This window comes from Ascaphus truei, chromosome 2, assembly GCF_040206685.1.
Source record: "Ascaphus truei isolate aAscTru1 chromosome 2, aAscTru1.hap1, whole genome shotgun sequence".
Classification (NCBI taxonomy): Eukaryota; Metazoa; Chordata; class Amphibia; order Anura; family Ascaphidae; genus Ascaphus; species Ascaphus truei.
Genome location: NC_134484.1, coordinates 412493022 through 412513644, shown reverse-complemented (window position 1 = coordinate 412513644; position 20623 = coordinate 412493022). Strand labels below are relative to the sequence as shown.

The window sequence follows — 20623 nt, the reverse complement described above, 5'->3', positions numbered from 1 at the left end:
ATAGTAACTAGAAAAAAAACCTGGTAAATTTGGCAATAAAGTATTTGATTGTAGGAGCATTAAAACACAGTGGAGCTATCAATCAAAACATGTTTCCATAAGAATGTGCCACAATTACATTTGACTGTAATTCTATGATTAAACAGTCATTCTTACCGTGCTACATTAGTCTAATTAGGATTGAGATTAGAAACTTTAACCATGCATAACTTCCCATTTTCAAGTTCTGCATAACTATGCATTCATTTTCTCTGCATAGGAGATTTCACTGAATAGAAGTCATTGTTATTTTGCCCTTTAAAATATTTTATTTGTATTGTCTTCCTGTTAAAAATGTGGGATTTGTATTGGCAGCCCAAGTACAGCTGTGTCTGTGATGTGGGATGGATGTCGCCTTCCGGTAGTCCGGCCTGCACTGCGGATGTAGATGAATGTACTCTTCCTAGCCCCGCTTGCTCCCAGAACCCTCCAGTCCAGTGTTCAAACACTATAGGCTCCTTCACGTGTGGTCCTTGCCCACCAGGTACTTGTACTTTCTTTTCTACTAATAATTCTACATAGTTATGTTAGGCTATGAAATTATGATGCAAAGTCCCACATATTAAAGGTAAAGAAAATACATCATGTGTTGAGATAACCTGAATCCATAAAAGTAGTTTTTTTTTTGTCCTGAGATGTATTGCTTTATACTTTCCTTCTACTTCATGTATTGCTTTATATCAGTAAAAGTAAAAGGAATACATTGATATTTGTGGCCAATATGTGCCAGATTTTACTTCTGCAGCATTGCATTACATCACCACGACTTTATAAATGATATGATTACTAGCTACAGGTTATGGTTTTGAAAAGTTTAAAGCCCTTATTCCATATTGTGTGCGTAAACAGAAGTGAATGGAATTAGTGTAATAGAAATGGATAAATATTTAACACTGTGTTAACTGCTTTTCACAGTATGGAGGAGACAATTACATATGCAATTTCCCTCATTCCCCCCTCCCATTGTGCAGTCAAATCGGTCTTGTACTTTACAGCAAACCTTCCTACAATCTTTTATATGCAAAGTAATTCCTTGAACATAGCAAGTTTCATGAATGCTTAAAGATACAATAAAATGCCATTCTACTGTCTCTCTCCAAAGGCTGGCAAGGAAATGGCTACAGCTGTCAGGATATCAATGAGTGTGAGACAGACAATGGAGGCTGTTCAGTGGCTCCAATGGTGAAGTGTATGAACACTATGGGATCCTATCACTGCGGTTCCTGTCCACCAGGTAAATGAGTGGGCAATAAGACCACCTGTCATTCTTGAGTACTATCCTCTAAAAGGTGCAAACTATTTTACAGTGAACTGTTCACTATCCTACGCTAAACTTGCAATATTTTCTAAAGCAACATAGTTTGAGAAGATTACAGTTTGCTTGTGCGCTTTTGCTAGTGCTGCCTTTATTGCATTTAATGAACAACTTATTTAAATGGAGGAGACCGCATGTAAAGTACCAAATAATGCGGAAGCTACATATTTCTCCCATATTTACCAAACAGCACTATTAAGAATGCATGCTATTCACTGCTTTCTGGATAGTGCGACTGAGGGCTGGTGTATTTACCTACTCGACGCGTTAAATAACCTTTGCCACATAGCAGGAACTTCTGTGTCATCCCCCCTGTGTCATCACTCCTATCACAAGGAGAATCCCATTTGAAATATGAGGATTAGAAATGTTACTAATTGTAAAAAAATGACCCACATACACATTTATGCTACAGATCAGAACTGTCGTCTGCAGACCACTGTTGGTCCCTTACAATTTCATTGGGTCCATGAAGCCCCTTAAACTTCACTTGTGAAAGTTACCGCAGTGTTCATATACGCCTTTACTTCACCTTTGATGCGCTCTGTGTGTTCTTTCCTATGCTGACCCTATCCGTGGAGCCTATCTTCACTGGATAACTGTGGAGGTGAGGAGAACTTCCAGACACAGCAGCTGCAAGAAGGAATTAGGAAGCACGAGCACTGATCACCCCCCCCCCCCCTGTTACCGCAATGTTACCTGATTTATCAAATGCTGCTTTTTAGAGCCAGGTCAAAAAAGTATATAGATATATACATGTACAGATGAAGAGTACAATTGTCATTATCAGCTCAGACTGAAAAAGACTACGAATTGTTTTGTGGATGTTAAGGAATGGAACCATATTTCCACTTAAGTAGCATTGTGTTTTGCCGGTCTCTCTGGTAGCCAATGCTTTAAACAGATTTAGCACACACACACACACACACACACACACACACACACACACACACACACACACACACACACACACACACACACACACACACACACACACACACACACACACACACACACACACACACACACACACACACACACACACACACACACTGCTATATTTGCAACACACAAATATACAAGTATTGTATTATACTTTGTCACATACTGCACACACGTCATATTTCTGCCATTCAGCCCTTGCCCATATATTTTAGTATAATGCATGGTCTGTGCAAGACCATTATTTCATAATGCCTCACTATTGCTTGTTCTACCAACTATTTGCTTATCATTTCCTAAACATACTGAGAAGCCTGACAAGATATGTATCCAAAATGTAATTATTTGTTTCTAATGAGAAAGAAAGACAGAAAGGACTGTGCAAATAAGAAGACTGCAGAGCAAAAGCAATAAGAAATCTATATACTGTACTATTTAATTTACTTGTGTTTGAAAAGTGACGCTTGTCTAACATAGAAAAGTTTAGAAAGTGCGCGATTTTCATGCAAAATTGTACAATGTTTCCTGCCACTGGCTTCATTTGTTTTAATGGATCCCACGACGAATCTAGTGTTAATTAGTCGCATATTTATGTGTGCGAGTGTAGAATGTTTTGAGCTGCATCTGTAGTAAACCTAGGATGGAAATTACTATATTTCCTTTATCAATATGATTATTTAACCTACAAATTAAAAATACTGTTTTTTCCTGTGAAGAATATTCTTTGTATAGAATATTTCCGTTATATTTTAGTATGACTTGTCCTAGCAGCTTAGAATGACATACGATCTGTCACCTGCAATCATAAATGTTGCAATACTTGAATAATCATGTCATATTTATATCATATCATAAGATATTTAAACATGTGTAACTCTAAATGAACTAGGTTATGAAGGGGATGGACGTACGTGTGCTCAAGTAGATGCCTGCTCTGTGAACAATGGTGGATGTCACGCACTGGCATCATGTGCTCCAGGTGAAGGTAAAGTTTTAGAGCAATTCAAAACTGCATTAAAATGTTAGTAATAATAAAAAAGCACACATAATTATATTTCTTTGATCCTGTAAACCTAGCTCACCATCACAAAACATACAATATGTTTACTGTATAACAGACACATTTACAATGGACACCTGGAGTTATTACCACTGCAACATACATCATTGCAACTGCAGGTGGAGTCTTTAAAAGTAAAATCTCACTTAGGCCCGGATACATCAAACTCCGTTAAAACGCACCCGGGAAATAAAAAACAAAACGCGTCTTTTAAGATGGATTACATCAAGATTGCGATAATAATTTACCGTGCGATATTTTGCCCAGAATCGCAATGCGGGACTAAACGCGACCATTACAAATGCGTTAAATTCCGCATCACGATCGCATTAATACTATTTCTACCATAGGCTTCTGTCATTTCTATTATTACAGAACCCTATGGTAGAAATGGCATTAATCACTTTTATGGCTGTGGTTATCAAGGTAAGCCTTTAAATCCATTGATTGTCGCTGTCGCTACCTAGGCCTTCAATGGGGGCTCAGATAGCCACATTGGCAATCAATGTTGACCTATAAAAAAAATGTACATTACTTACCCCAGACAGGATGAAGGCTGTCCTCATATACATGGCTGAAGACACCAGAAACAAATCCAATAAAGATGGGCAAACACAAAAAAACAATCCAAAGCCAGATGGCAAAATAACACTCCCTGTCCCCCACCCACCCTCCCAAAAACCATAAAAAACAAATCCAAGCCCAATGGCAAAATAAAAATAAAAACACCCAAATCCCCAACGTATTGCATGGTAAAGCTTTACTAGCCACTAAGGTGGCCAAGGGTAGTGTAGTTTTATGTTGATACTAACCCCTTTTAGGTCTTTGTGGTCAGCTTGTCATTGAAAACCATGTCCAGTTGACCATTTGGGCTACTGAGGGGTTAATATTTACTGTGCTGTATTTAAAGTCAGTTTTATCACCTATTTCATTCTGGTTAAGCTTATCTTTCCTACATATATAATGGGCAATATATTGGCCATTATATACATAGGCAAGACACAGCTAATGCCAGACTGGAGTAGGTGATAAAAAAAGTGCGGTATGTCTGCCGTTAATCCCTTTTCGGCAAATATCATAACGTGATGTATGGCATGATAACAAAAAATGCCATCTTTACTGCTCAGTTTACTTTGTCATCCTTACCATCCTCCCTTGCCATCCTCCCCTAGCATCCTTACCATCCTCACCACACACTTTTTGTGGATGTCTGCTTTCGGAATATATTTACCTTCAAATAGTTTCTTTGATCATTGCAATTTTGCAATCTCTGTAGTATTCAGTCTTTTCTTTGCCATGGTCAACTAATAAGTCTTTATCAAAAGTGTGACTGCACTGGTCATTATCATTAAGCCTTACGTTTCATGCTTCAAATATACCAATTTAGATATGTGCCTTCCCTGTGTAATGGAATTATTATCCATCTGCCGTCTCTGTGCTGGTGAGCCAATTAGAAATGATATTGTCATTTGATTGGTTTAAGTTCAAGGAAGTTATCACAAGCAATTTTATTGATACAAAGGTACTACAGTACAGTATGTACAAATGTATTAGTTAGCCCAAACTACCAACTAGATAGCAAACATTCACAAATTAGTAAGATATAAGTGCAAAATGACCCAAGTGATTGTAAATCTCTACTTACATTATATGACATTTTTACATATAAAATTGATGCTTAGAGAGGCATTTTCATCTTGCTTTTTCATCAACGTAGAAAAGAAAAAACACAAAAGCGCACCAAGATAAGAGATGTATATTGTATTAGATATAATAAAAATAATAGTAACTTACATATAAAATTTCTTTAATAATTCCCGATTCTGACGTCTATCACAGGAGTAGGGCATCACATAGGAAATAGATGGGCAATCTCAGTTCTGGGAGATCAGACCCGCGCGCTGGGGCTGTCTCTGTTCTGTCTCCTGTCCTCCACGTGTGGTAGCGTGGTGAGGAGTGTAGTGCACGAACCGGAGCCCTCTATAGGTGTCCTTAGGATGCCTGTCCGTTTTTGATACCATAGAAACGATCGGGAACGGGCAGAAACGATACACTTGAATGTGTACTGGTGGTGGGTAGTGAAACCACCAGCCACAATAGTCGCGACGCATTTCGTTTACCAAAGTAAACTTCTTCAGGCAATATCAACGTATTAATGAAGTTGTAATCTCTTTTTTCTTATATACAACTATACATTGTGATTTGGGGAGTGGTTTTGGGAGGAGTAAAGGGGAAGTCATTTGGCACATATCATGGAATGTGTGAAAATCTGCATGTGGGTTTATCAAGTTTTTCTTTTTCTTATCAGTGAAAATCCCCACTAAATTTGTCTTGGTGTAAATGCTTCTTACATTCAGCACAGACAGAAGGAACACATTTTTATGCTGGACATCTTTGGCCCATTTTTACTAAGCAGTGTTATTCTAGTAATTTGAATGGGCTGTAATGTATGTTCTGCCACTGGGGAGTGTGTTATAGACTAGAACTACTTAGTAAATATGACTCTTAATTAGTAAGGCCTCCATTATCCCTGCTTACAAATAAATGTTACTGTACTTTCTTAAAAGAATCAAACATACAAACATCACAGCTGCATTCATTCTGAAACCCTTCAGTCTACATCTGCGTCGCCATAAAGGCGCACAGCCGAAGGGTAGCCAAAGGGTGTGAGCCATTTGCTGCCGTTCGCTGATGTTTGTTGGTGTTAGAATTGCTGTATTTCAATCTGAAACTCTCCAACCCTTTTATCCCCTGCACCCAATTTGCTAAATCTAACTGTCAATGAAATGTCTGTCAATTGACTGTATAACCCTGTTCTTTTAATGTAACCATGTGTTGTTATAACTTTGTGCCCAGGACATCCTTGAAAATGAGAAGTAACTCAATGTATTACTTCCTGGTAAAACATTTGATAAATATTTTGTTTCCCCCTAACAGGCAGTATTTTGCCCATTTGTGTGTGCCCACCTGGTTATGCTGGAAATGGATATGGAGCTAGTGGTTGCCTGGCTGTCAGTGATATCTGCAAAAAAAACAATCCTTGTGTAAATGGAGAGTGCAAGGTATATTTCAAATGAAAATGATTAGAAATACAAATTATTTGATTTCTTTACAATAGTTTAAAATACCAGCAGAAGAAAAACAGGTGACTCGGCGGTCACAGCTCCTCACGAATCAACCAGGCGCATTGAAAAAGTAAAAAACTTTATTGAATCAAAGGAAGAATATCAACAGGAAAGATAATCTGACGCGTTTCGTCCAAGGAAGGACTTTATCAAAGAGTCTCTTTGATAAAGTCCTTCCTTGGACGAAACGCGTCAGAGTATCTTTCCTGCTGATTTTCTTCCTTTGATTCAATAAAGTTTTTTACTTTTTCAATGCGCCTGGTTGATTCGTGAGGAGCTGTGACCGCCGAGTCACCTGTTTTTCTTCCTCTTGCATCTATTTCCGGCTGGAGCACGCCGACACCACGAGCAGCTTGCTACTACGCTGCTTACTTATCAGCAATATTGGCAGACTACACATCTTACCGTGAGTACTGACCGGCTGATTTTCTCATCGCGGGACACAGGGTGTAGGTGAGGCCAACGGATACTGGATACGTGACTTACTTTTAGGCATTTCCTTGAACCGTGCCTTTCCGTACTTCTACCAGTGTATATATGCTTCCCAGCCCCCCACCCTGATTTAGTCCAGAGACGCATGAAGTTTTAACAGCTTTTATAGCAACAATCTATGAAGATGTGGTGTATTTCTCCTGATTCTATGGACTGATATACTTACAGCCTTGGTAGTAGCCTCAGGTATTTTGGGGGTTATTCCCCTCTTTTCCCACAATTTAAAATACCATATCATATGTGAAAACCTCAGGGTAAATAACTCCCATTACTGTTTTCGGTATGTCCTGGCCTAATGTAGCTCTGTGCATCTGGCCCATAATAGTTAATAAATACACATTAAAACATTTAAGAGATACTATTGAATTTTGAAGGTCGCCATTTGACTTGATCCTACTTACAGAGTTATAAAGATAATTTGAACAATATTAAATTAACATTTAATAGATTACATCAATGTAATGAGTGCGTTTTAATGATAATGTTTATACACTGGACAAAGTCTTAGTGAAGATATGCTCTTTTGCCATTTTTATTTTGTATAAAATAATCTCAATAAAAGTACAGTTGTTCTTTTACTATAAATATTTATTTGTCAAATATGCAAGTTAATGTGTGTAAAATAATGTTCACTAGAGCATCTGAATTAAACTTGGAATACAACTTTTAAAAAAAGTATCCATTTATCAATAAAACTTGAACAGATACTTAAAAGTAACATTTCCCTGATATATATATACACACACACACACACACACACACACACACACACACACACACACACACACACACACACACACACACACACACACACACACACACACACACACACACACACACACACACACACACACACACATTATGGTACATAGGGAAGGGAAACTGAGGAACAAACAATTAAGCACAATGCTTTATCATCATCATCATCATCATCATCATCATCATCATCATCATCATCATCATCATCATCGTCTATTTAAAATTGTCACTTGCGTAATTGAATAAAGTACCCACAGGTATTAAAACCTCTCTGCTGTACAATTGGTAGAATTGTGGTACAAAAAAACAAAATGTATCAAACAAAAAACCCATAGCTTTCAACTTTCAAATGTACTGCATTCAATTTGCCATCCTCTCATTCATGTTATGTACACAGGCTACAGTCTCAGGCTATGCATGTGAATGTGATTCAGGATGGACTGGCATCAACTGTACAGAAAACATCAATGAATGTTCCAGCAACCCTTGTCAGAATAGTGGTAACTGCACTGATGGGATTAATGGCTACTCCTGTAACTGTACCAGTGGCTGGACTGGATTCCATTGTGAGACTCCCAAACAAGGTAGGCTTGTTGTCATCATTTGTCTTACCATTGAAAAGATCAATGCTGCTATGTTGTGCAGAATTCCACTCATGAATCGTCAGACAGAGATCACACCTATTGGTTAGGAGAAATTGTGTGGTGTAATTGCTGAGTAAAGTCCATTAGTGAAAGCAGCAAAGTGTAGCATGGTACTTCTCTGGCTCTGGTTCAGGTAAGTGCTAAAATTATCAATTATTTGAGGGGATCATTTGCTACTTTATTAAGTACAAGACAGATAATTAAATGTTTGTTATCACGATTTCTTAAAACTATTTTAATCTAACAATGTTAATATTTTCAAATTGTAATATAATATACTTTGCCTTTATTAATTAATATTACTATGTATATACCTATATTATACAATATATATATATATATTTTTTTTTTTATATATATATAATTGATAATATAATTGATATTATAAAGTCAGTGGTCCTTAACCTTTTTAAACCTATGGACACCTAAATCTAGTATTTGCAAAAGTTAAATACCGTCAGACTTTTTAAAAAAATGTATTACATTTTTCCGGTTCCATTTTAATTAGTTCTAAAAATGCATAGTTTTTTTTTCACGGCCCCCTTGGACCTGCTCCAAGGACCCCCAGACGGTCCATGGACCACAGATTAAGAACCCCTTCTATAAAGCATAATTTTATTTAGAACTGTATATAATGTACGCTTTTAAATATTTGAATAACATTTTACAGGAACACTTCTCTTTTCCACTTTAAACTTCTCCCTTCTATCCCACATACTTTCCATGACCTAACCCCATCTTTGCCCTAAACATTAAAAAAAATATCTTATTTTCCAATATGTTCTATTAAATAACAGCCACTTACATCCTTTCACCCTCAGTGCTACATAAAAGGCAGAATCAGTATTAATCACTGCTCTGAATCCTTTCCTGCTTCTTAGGACTAGATTTTTTTTTGATATTGCATACATTTGCCAGCTCTTTTGTATATGTCATTAAGCAATGCTTACTCCGTTGCATGCTAATTATCGATCTTGGTTTTAAAATTAGCCCACACTTACCACTCCGATAATATGAGAGTTATAGGCGTGTTATTTAAGCGTTAATTCTTTGGTAAATTCAATTGGAACAGAATTTTTGATCAGACCCATCACCTGGCATCTTTCACTTGCATTTGTTTTAGGTTTTTTTTGTGAGACTCGTGGGTTTGTTCAGTAAAGTGTGAGAGTGCCAATTCAGCACAACTGCAAAGAAAGACCCATTAACTTAAATGGGACGTTCCGTGCGGAAGCCGTGAAACACTGTTATTGCCCTTTATTGAATGAGCCCCTCTTCCCCCGTGTTTGTTACTCGTATTTAAGAGATTAGCATGAGCAGCTCTTTTATTTATAGTATAAGGGAAAAAATTTATATTATGCACTGTTTCTTATGCTTTTTGGTTAGTTATTCAGCTGTGAACGACAGCTGGGTTCTCTGACTGACTTATCCACAGATAATAAAAATACTTATTATTCACAACTTTGAAATATGAAATTCCTCTTCCATTAACTGTAGTGGTAATAAGTTGATGTACTGTATGAATGATACATTGTACTGTATGTGCGCTCCATCTTGGCGACTACATATACTTACATTGTTTCACACACATCATCAACTTGATAGTACAGTTTTCTTAAAAATGACAGGGGATGTTGGAATTGGCACGCAGGATCTGTGGCTACTTGTGTCATTTTTACTCAACATTATGTCTGGCTAAAGTAAAGGTCTTAGATGGGGGAATAGTGGGACCCATAACTCATCTATATCCTGGGCCCCTAGGAGTTGTTGATTGGAGGGGGGGGGGGAATGGTGGGGCTCAGGACTAAGCTATGTCCTGGGCCTGACAGAGTTAACCCACTCTTTGTGTAAAGGCAGTGCTTTCCCTTGGTTGAGAGGGTAATATTCGAGTGCATAGGCAAAATCTCCAAAACATTGAGTTTTGTATCTCCAGTTCTTAAATCGTCCGTATTTATATCTTCAGTCTACTCTTCAAATCCTATTCTTCAGTCTTCATATCTTCAAACACACTGCTCTTTCTATATGGCAGTGTTTCTCCTGGTTGAGAAATTGAGTGATGGATCTCCATTCTGTATCTTTAATGTTCATACAGTATCTTCAAGAGCACGGCTTTTTATGATGGCCATATTTTTCCTGGTTTAGAGGCTAATATTTAAATGTATGAAAGCAAAATCTCCTAGCCCTAACCCTTTTCCAGTGCAGAGTACATCTGAAAATAAAAGAGGGAGCCCCATCCCACTGAAAGAATTAAAAATTGGATTGGAGCCTTACATTCAGGAACAACTCAAGAACATAGAGTGGTTGATCTTTATTCCTCATATCTTCAGTCTGCAGTCTGCATTTATATCTCAAGTCTTTATATTTTCAGTCTTCAATATCTTCAGTCTTTTTGGATATAGAATTAATGAGTTTTACCATATTTTTAACATTTTTGCTATCATTTTGTAAAAATCTACTAAAAACTACGACAAAATCAAAACCCAATTTTTTTTACCACCCAAACACCAGTGAAAGTGCGCATTTCTAATAATCTGCAACTGTATATTTATGTTAAATCTATAAATTAGTTTTTTTTAATGTACTGTAAGTGACATCCTAAATATTATTGCAATGCCTTCATCATTGTTTTAAAAATGTTTCATTTGGGAAAACACAAAACTTTGATTTCTTTCTTTAGTTTGTGGTGGTGTTTTAAGGGGTTTATCTGGAACATTCAGTTACCCGAATAATCCAGGCACGGAGCAGTATGATCATATGGTGAGCTGTGCTTGGGTAATCCGAACGGAACCAGACAAGGTAAGGACAGATAATTAGAGTACACCTAATTACCTAATTATTATTAAAGATCATATCAGATTTATTTTCCATACATTTTTATAATCACTTATAACAGCATAATGTTATTTGCAATTCCATTTGTTGCAGTATATTGCAATCAATATGAAGAATATTGAAATAATGGGCTATATTTACTAAACAGTACTATTCCACGTGGCACCTTCTGACACAAGTAGACACACCTTATGATTTATTTACTTTCAGCCGTGAGGTATCTTGTGGAAAAGCACTATTTAGTAAATATATGGGCCAATATCTCTTCTTAGCTTGCAGTCATTCAATAGTCTAGAATTCAGGGGTGCGCAAACTTGGGGGCGGGAGATTTTTCGGGGGGGGGGGGTGCGGTGGTTGCAGAGGCCCCACTCTCTTCCCCAAGGCATTTAAATGAAATTCCGGGGGATCGCGTGAGGCTTCTGCAAATCTCAACTTACCGTGATTCAGACGGCTGTGTGACGCGTCGCCATGGCAACACAGCGTCAAATGACGCCGCGGGGTCACATGAACCCGCAGCGTCATTTGACACAGCTCCAAGGGAGGTGGGGGTGCGAGCACCGAGGCAGGCAAGACGGAGGCGCAGCAGCACACGTTTGCGCTCCCCTGGTCTAGATACTGGCACACAACAGTGTAGGCAATTTTATATCATATTATTCTACTAACATTACAATCTACATTATGACGTATTTTTTAAAAGAAGATAGTATACAAAAATAATATATATATTTGTTTACAACAATAGCATTTTCACATTTGACTTGGTTGTTGATATCTGCAAGTTACATTATACCTTATTGCTACACAGTGGGCAAGCAGTCATTTTGTATTTCATCAATAACAAAACCAGCAACATAAAGCTTTTAATGGTAGCTGGATATTATAACACCATGTGCAGCAACAGAGTTAGATCATTACAAAATTGACATTTATCCTTAGTGATAGTGACAATTTCAATAATGGCCTTATACTTTAGTGTTGACACAATGACTTTGACCTGTTTTGAGTAGTACTGCTTTGAAGAGGCAGTTTGCAATAATGGGGATAGGGTGACTAACGAGCGACGTGTTTTTTCAAACACCTTCCGCAATTTTTTTTCAGACTCTTAAGTACCACTTTCTCTTGTTAGATTCTGCGTATTACTTTCCCTTATTTCCAATTGGAGCCGAGTACCAGATGCAACTTTGACTTCCTGCAAATTCATGATGGAGGATCAGCTTCAGAATTTATGATAGGAAAATACTGTGGAACCACAGTTCCAGGAGAGCTCTTCAGCTCTCACAATGCATTATATTTCTGGTTCCGCTCGGACCATAGCACCAATGCTGGAGGATTCAGGGTATCTTGGGAGTCTCAGCAGCCAGGTAAAAGTAACGTACAGGAAGTGGCTTATTTTTGTAAAAATATTTTTGGAATATTGCCTCAGAAAATGTATATTTACTAAGCAGTGCTTATCACCGAAACTGAATTGTATGTGAGCAAAACCAGATTTTGATTAAATATCTCAAATACAGTACAAAGTAGAAAGCTACTTTCTGAAAAGGCCATTGATTAAACTTTGCTTAATAAAACATACTGTCTATTTTGCAGCTTACTCTGTAGACAAGCAAATACAATATAACATTTTGGGCAACATCAATTTTTTGTTTGTTTTAGCTTTACACATTTTTTGTTTGTTTTAGCTTTACAAATTTACAAATTTTTCTGCTTTAAATTCAGTACCAAAATTAGCTTCAACTGTAGGCAAAATCAAGAACAACATACTTCTAATAAGCATTACTTTCATGTTTAGAATGTGGGGGTCAGCTATCAGAAACTCATGGATCAGTTTTCTCACCTGGCTACCCTGGCAATTATCCTCCCAGCCGAGATTGCTACTGGACCATCTCTACTGATCCTGGACTCTACATTACCTTTGCCTTTGGTACACTAAGCCTTGAACATCACATCAACTGTGAAAAGGATTATCTTGAGGTAAATAAATGATATTGCTGCAAACTGATTTTCTTCCTTCAGGCCCATAAATATTATGCAGTGTTCTGCCATAAGACACATTCGGGAGCTGGAAGACACCTTATATGCTATTGACTTGAATGGGCTTTAAGATGTGTGATCCAGTGCTAGAAGGTGTCTTATGACAAAAGACTGCTTAGTTAATATGGGCCTAAGTGTAAATGTTAACTCTAAAAAGATGGTTCCTCATAGGCATTATTGGGGTAATGTATCAAGTATCAGAAGGCCAAGAATTGTGGAATATATATATATATATATATATATATATATATATATATATATATATATGTATGTATGTGGGCTACTTCATGGTTGAATGCTTTCAAGATTAGACTGGTCCTTTCTTCAGTCATGTGAACATAAAACCAAACACATATGTATAGATATATTGAATGCTTTAAGTGTTGCGCAATACCTCTGTAACCCGCTCTGCCCGGCTTCCTAGGGAGGTTACATCAGTGTGGGTTGTGTATGGCTACTCCGCATGGTTTACCTTGACTTGGTGCTGGAATTCAAGTCGCTGAGCGATGAGGTAGAAAGGTTCTATTATAATGGCACCTGGAACTTTTATAGCACAACTGTCATTTATTGGTGTCCCCAAACACAGGGACCGTTCATCCAGATATTGACACGTTGCCTTGTATTTTACATGAATATTGTTCTTTGATCAGTGCCCTCGCTTAACACTTGAATGAAGGTAGATATCTTGTTCCTTTACTGTGATAAGACCCGGGCCCCCCTTCCTAATAGTTGTGGAACCTCTTTCCTCATTATTTCTGAATATGTATATGCATATCAGCGGTTAGAGCCGATCCGCCGGCATCCAGGTCTCCTCGTTACTGAGGCCTCATGCTGTTTCATATTTAGCACTTATCTTGGACTCCCTTAATCTTTCTCTAGGGGTCCTGACTGACAATGTTACTGTCCCTGTCTGGAACATAACAAAGTAAACCTAACCGTCCAGAACCGGCTCTCCTCCTTAAATACCCCTACGTCTGGATCCCTATAGCACCCCAGGGCGGGCCTAGCCTACACTAACACTGCCAGTAACCATTTAGGAGGGGGTTACACCTTAATAAAGGGAAATGTAAAGGAATGACATCATTACAGGGAGTCTTCACTCCTAGATTCTTGTTTAATTTGAAATGCTCACTGGCCCAGGTGTTTTTGTTTTGCTGCTAAACACTTTTTGAGTGTTAGTTCTGGTGTCGGCTAAGGACTATTTTTTTTCAGTTTTGGGTTTGACACACGTGTGTGTGTGTGTGTGTGTCTCTGGCAGGCACTCAATGATCAAAATAAAATAAACTTTTATTGGTTTACTGGAACTGGAAACATTGAGTCATTAAATACCACTTTTTTTTCATTGGAGTCCTAGTCCTTCCTTTGTTCTTATACTTAACCTTTTGGACAGTATGCTACATTATAGTTGTTGGATGGTACATTGGTGATTGCCTTCTTATTGGTTCTCTCTTTCCTTCCCTCTCTCTCTCTCTTGAATATACAAAAATATATAATTAATTAAGCACACAGAATAATTTAACTTCATTTATATTTATAAAAAGTGAGAGTGCCCCCTGGCGGTCGCTGATTTAGTTCTTGCCCAGGCAGGGCGGTGCCTGTTTTGGGCAGTGGGGGCACTGCCTGGCCCCTGGGTGGGTCCAGCCAACATGGGTAATTCTTCTGATGTTTGTTTTAAGGATGCTTATATGTACATCACCAGCTGATTGGAGTGTCATTTACAAGCCAAGGTGGAGTGGAAGATCCAGATAGGAGAGATTTTGAGGTATCTTTGCTACCAGGCTTCAGGGAAGCCTTGGGGGTGTATAGCTAGAAAGGTGGATAGGTGGTAGCTCACAGGGCGGGTTGGCAGTGTTGCACCAGATGAGGTAAAGGCTGGGTTTCAATTTCAGCCTGAGGGAAGATAAATTGGGAACCTCTGAAAATCTGGGATGAGCTGGGGGCTCATAGTGTTGGTTGGTGAGGTAAAGGATGAGTTCGATCTCAGCCAAGAGGGATGATAAGAGTGAGCTCCGATGAAAATTTGAGGGGTTATATGGGTGTCAAAGGGTGTGCGCTGTTGCCAGTATTCATGCTTGGAGCTGTACTAGTAGCAGTGGGGGATGGGGTCTTTGTGTTTTATTCCATATTTCTCGGATGCCTTCCACGAAGTTACAAGGTCGATCCGGATGAACAGGACTGTCCCACAAGGAGCATAGCTCTTGCCAGTGTATCTGGATATTTGTTGGACTTAATTTTCCAAGGTGCCGGTCTGTATTTGTGTTTTCTTTGTATGTTTCCTGACTCTGTAGTCAGGCTGGCTACCTCATACATAAATGTGAGCTTCTTTGTACTATTGTTTTAGATTCATTACATTTTCATCACATTGAGTATGCACATATATTTTATTCATTATATTTAAGCGCTTTTTCCAGCACTTTTTTTCTTTTTTTGTGGTTTTGTGGGGGATGGGGCCCCGCCTTTGCTGATGGTGGTTAATTTTTCCTGGGTGAGGTTAGTAGTGAGTTGTGGGGCGGTGCCTGCCTTGGGCAAAGAAGCTGGGGTTGGGCTGCATGGCCCTCGTTGGGCCAGGCTAACGCAAGTTAGGTTTCTGGTAGTCCATGCTCACAGTAATTGCCTAGTAGTGGCATTTATTGGCGAGTGGGCAGGGCTCATGGTGCTTTGGGTACCTGGGGCCTATTTTCCCAGTTGACGATGAGTACATCTCTCTGGCACTATTTAACATCATGGTTCCGGAGGGATTGGAAAGTATCCTTGTGGGTCTGGCAGTACGGGGCTAGTTTATAGAGGATTAAATTGCACTGTTGGTGGCAACCTTGCCAGATGGGGCTCTATGGTTCGGTTAAGCCCTGAGGTGGCTGTGAGCAGCGAGTGGGCAGGGCTCATTAAAGGATAACTTCCTTGTACCCATTCTCGCTAAACAGCCAGGCCGGTGCAGTGCCCGGCTTGGTGGGTGTTGCAAGCCTTGGTTTGAGAACCATTGGTCTTTACCCGATGCTTGAGCACTCTGGCAGGGTTGGCACTTATCCGGTTACGTGATGTATTTTAATAAAGCCGCAGCCTTTGTACCTCCAGACCTTTGTGTGTGTTTATTTATTATGAGTATTATTTTGGGGATAGGTATACACAGGGTGGGTGTTGGGGAGATCCATTGCAGGCTCCAAGGTCAAGCACTAAGTGCTGGCAGGTAAAAGGACCAGGGGAAGTCATTAACCCTTTAAGCAGCAAGGTCAGAAACACATTGCTCTGCAGGTTACAGTATTGCAGCATATTGCCCTAAACCAGGCCTGCACAACTCCAGTCCTCGAGGGCCACAAACAGGCCAGGTTTTCAGGATATCCCTACTTCAGCACAGCTGGCTCAATTAGTGGCTGAGTTATACTGAGCCACTAGTTGAGCCAGCTGTGCTGAAGTAGGGATATCCTGAAAACCTGGCCTGTTTGCGGCCTTCGAGGACTGGAGTTGTGCAGGCCTGCCCTAAACTATATGCTGGCCCCATGGGGAATGAATGGTTTGACATTTGTGCTTACAAAATATCTGCCCAGTCTGACTCCCCTGTACACAGGCTTATGAAAACCGAGACAAATTTCAGCGGACATGTGTTGTGAATCTTACCCCAAATTGCAATCAATTGTAAAACCATAATCGCTTCCACGTGTTATGACGCTTCAGTTACATTACTTTTGTAATCAGATATCTTATATCTCTTTTTTTTTTATATTCAAATCTTTAGCCAAGTCTGTGGCTTGTTGCCTTTCCTTTTTTCACTGAAATCATAGGGGCTGATTCAATAGACTCCTAGGTGGCTGATCAAAGTATGATCGGGCGAAAACGGCCATTCAAGTTGGTAGCATTTTCCTCACGTCACAGCTGGTGCCAAATGTAAAACACAACAAGTTTCTTGTTACATTTGATGCAGCTGCAATATAAAATTATACAAAGATGGCATTGTACCATAGCACAGCTTTCTTACATTAACAGATAGACCCATCTTATATTATTAGCACTGATTTAGGGCCTTATTTTATATCTGCCGATTTGGCCATTCGGGTTATTTTCTGTAGAAAACCCTTACTGACTTCAACACAGAGATAGATACAGAATGACCCCCTTAGTCATTGATGGAACTGTAACATTTTGCGCCCAGCATTATATTGCTTTGCAGGTTTCCTAGCAATGAATAAAATAACATTTTAAGTAAACGGTTGCAACACATGGTAACACTTGATATTTGAAACTTTAAAACTTTGAAGTTGAATTCAACCTTAATTCACTGGATTTTACACGGGACAACGTTTGTTAAATATGTTGCCAAAAAGTGATTTATTTGTGTTTGTTTTAAAGTAAAAAAGCATGTAAATAATATATGGGAACTATATGTATTGTGGTGATTAAAGTTGTATTAAACCGGTTTGTAATACTATGAGAGCAATATGTTCCAAAAAGTGCAGTGTCTTGTTTACAGCCATCAGGATGAGCTGAACAAGCAGTGTAATCATGTTTATGATGATGTGTTTGCTTTGTTGTTTGCTGTAGATTCGAGATGGACTTCTTTCGCAGGATAAAGTCCTTGGAAAATATTGCAGCACTGGATCCCCGTCTCCTCTGCAAACCTCTGGCCCGTATGCATGGGTTCATTTCCATTCCGACAGCACGATGACTGACAGAGGCTTTCATATTACTTATATAACGTCATCTTGTGAGTAAGAATGTCTTATACTAAGGCCATGTATGGTTGATTGGTGAGCCACGAGTTTCCTTTACTAAAACGTAGCAATTTAACAACAGGATATGCAACACACAAATACAATGTGTATCCTCTTAAAGCAGAAATCCCAGCTGCTTGTTTTTTATACAGGATTCAACCTGGGGTGTCCCCCGGAGCTAAACTGTGCTATTTGTAGCTCCACTGACCTCCACGTTCTGGAGATAGTTATCCAAGTAGTTACCAGTATTTCAACTCCTTCTAGGGAAATATGGCTGTCAAATCTTGGAGCAAAATGATATTAAAGCAGCAGTCCAAGCTGCTTTTTTTTATTTTATGTCCCCCCCTTTAATATGTGCATCAATAAAGTCTACACAATCTGTAATTAGCTAAGTTGCCAATCGATCCGTTCTCCTGTGATCGATCGGCGAAGATTCAGCTCAGGGGATTCACTAAATGACTGCAGAGGAGTTATTGACTCAGTGTCAGTCACTTTGGAAATGGTTGCTATAGAAAAAAAATGGCTTGTTACAGTACATTACAATACATTAAAAATGTAATTCAGAGTTGTTTACAAAAAATGCTACAAGTATTTTCTCATAGTGCAGAACTGATTTATTTAAAAAAAAACACATAGGATATTGCTTTGTCTGCAGCTTTAAGGCCTATATTTATTAAGCAGTGTTATGCAATAAGACACTTTCTGGTGCTAGAAGACTTCCTGTACCAGCATGTCTCCCCTAGCATGAAAATTAAAACATCCGGCAATTTTTCCTTGAAATCCTTCTTTACATTGAAGATATTATAATGAATGTGACTGTGCATTGTTGCAGCTCTGTAATGTGCATGCCAGCATGCAACACATTGTGACATTGGACAGAAACAATAGTAACATTTCATTGTTGACCAATATGACGACTGCTTCTGTCATATGTAACGCTTTGTGACATTCCACAAGACATCATCTTTGTTATAAAGGTGTTTGGACATTTCCTTCACTCAGGGGTGTGCAAACTTTTCCACCTGCGCCCCTCTGCCTGCTGGTGCCCCCCCCCCCCCCGGCCGGCTCTGGCATCAAATGATACCGCTTTGTCACGTTGCGTCATTTGAAGCAATGTCATGTGACCCCGTTGCGTCATTTGACACCGAGTTGCCATGGCAACACGCCGCCGAAGCCAAGGGAAGGGAATTTATAGCGGTCCCCCGGCATTTAATTAAAATGCCTTCGGGGAACCACGGGGCCACAGTAACTACTGCGCCCCCCCCCCCCCCGAAAATCTCACGCCCCCCAGTTTACGCACCCCTGTCCTAACTCACCGAGATAATCATAATATTTCCAATCCTTAGTTTTGCAATTGTTTTAAGAAAAGTAAATAGTCAATAGGAATTGATACATTTAGGAAATCTACGTAATCCTAATTTGCGAGAAGAAATGCTAAATGTATGCATTGGTAACAATTTTTTTATTTTATTATTTCAGCTGAACCCGGTTGTGGAGGCAACTTCACTGACAACGAAGGTTTTATCCTGTCTCCTTTATGGCCCAATGCTTACACTGGAAACAAGCAGTGTATCTACATCATCAGACAAGCACCCAGTGATCAAATTCATCTAAGATTTACCAACCTGACATTGCAAAATACCACTGAATGTTCCCTGAATTACATTGAGGTAATGTGTGTATTTCCAACTCGTGTACAATATGGATTAACACTATAACGTTTGTTTTTTTAATGACAAAAAAAGTATCTATTTGTGTCATAATTACGCTTTCCTGAACTCAGGCGCGTTACAACTAATGTTACTTTAGGCCAATGTTTTACACGACTTTGTACTGACAATTTTTGGTAAAATCCATGCTGATGGACAATGTGGGATGTCACATACAGCAAATCTGTGAGCACGTGACCTGCATACGGGACAAGGGTTAATACTCATGCCCGCAAACTGTCCCACTTCACCTCCGCAAAGGTCCCTCAAATGGACAATATCTCCCCTAAATCCATCCCCAAATACCACCTGTCACAACCAGCACACAAGTGAGCACATGCCTTAGATATGCAATCAGGGTTAATACACACGGCTACTCTAGCCAACTCGCCTTTTTCCTCTTTCAATAAGAATATTAACCCCTTACTCAATTGCAATCATATCTATACACTGCCACTACCCAAGAGATGAAAAAACTATGCACTTAACACACAAACATCTGTTGTAGCAAAATGTGTCCAAAAATGTAAATACTATTTGAATATATATAAAAAATACAGTACTTCGATTACAGAAAAAAGGATTACAAGACAATACAATTACAATAAATGCAGAACAGTTTCTCAAAATAACAGGATAACACATGAAATAGTAATCCCTATACAGTACATTATCCAAATGCCATTGGTTTTCTCCCAGAGAGGTCACTGGCGCAGGACGATGAGACTCACGTGTTTGGTCCAAACACACCTCTGTTGAAATCGGAATTCCTACTACATTGCCAATACCTAAATATTCTTTTTTCCCCATGAAAACAACATCAGCCCACCCCCTGTCGTAAATCTGCTGTGAGATTGAAAAGGTTTAAAAAACAGAGTAAAAAAAAACTCTACAAAAACGACGTTTAACCCTGCCTCAGGATATACCAGCACTCATAACGTCCCTTCTGTAATACATAGACACCCGTGAGTCACA

General features: G+C 39.0%; 1 protein-coding gene across 1 annotated transcript in view; it reads left to right on the top strand.

Moving 5' to 3' along the window:
- Positions 1–20623, top strand: part of CUBN (cubilin) — a 312445-nt gene that overhangs the window by 28843 nt on the left and 262979 nt on the right. The window contains exons 8-17 of the mRNA XM_075587495.1: positions 355–523; positions 1142–1273; positions 3186–3281; positions 6294–6418; positions 8130–8316; positions 11051–11169; positions 12332–12566; positions 12995–13176; positions 17770–17932; positions 19419–19609. Coding sequence (XP_075443610.1) covers positions 355–523; positions 1142–1273; positions 3186–3281; positions 6294–6418; positions 8130–8316; positions 11051–11169; positions 12332–12566; positions 12995–13176; positions 17770–17932; positions 19419–19609 — 1599 coding nt within the window. The remainder of the gene's footprint in view (positions 1–354; positions 524–1141; positions 1274–3185; positions 3282–6293; positions 6419–8129; positions 8317–11050; positions 11170–12331; positions 12567–12994; positions 13177–17769; positions 17933–19418; positions 19610–20623) is intronic.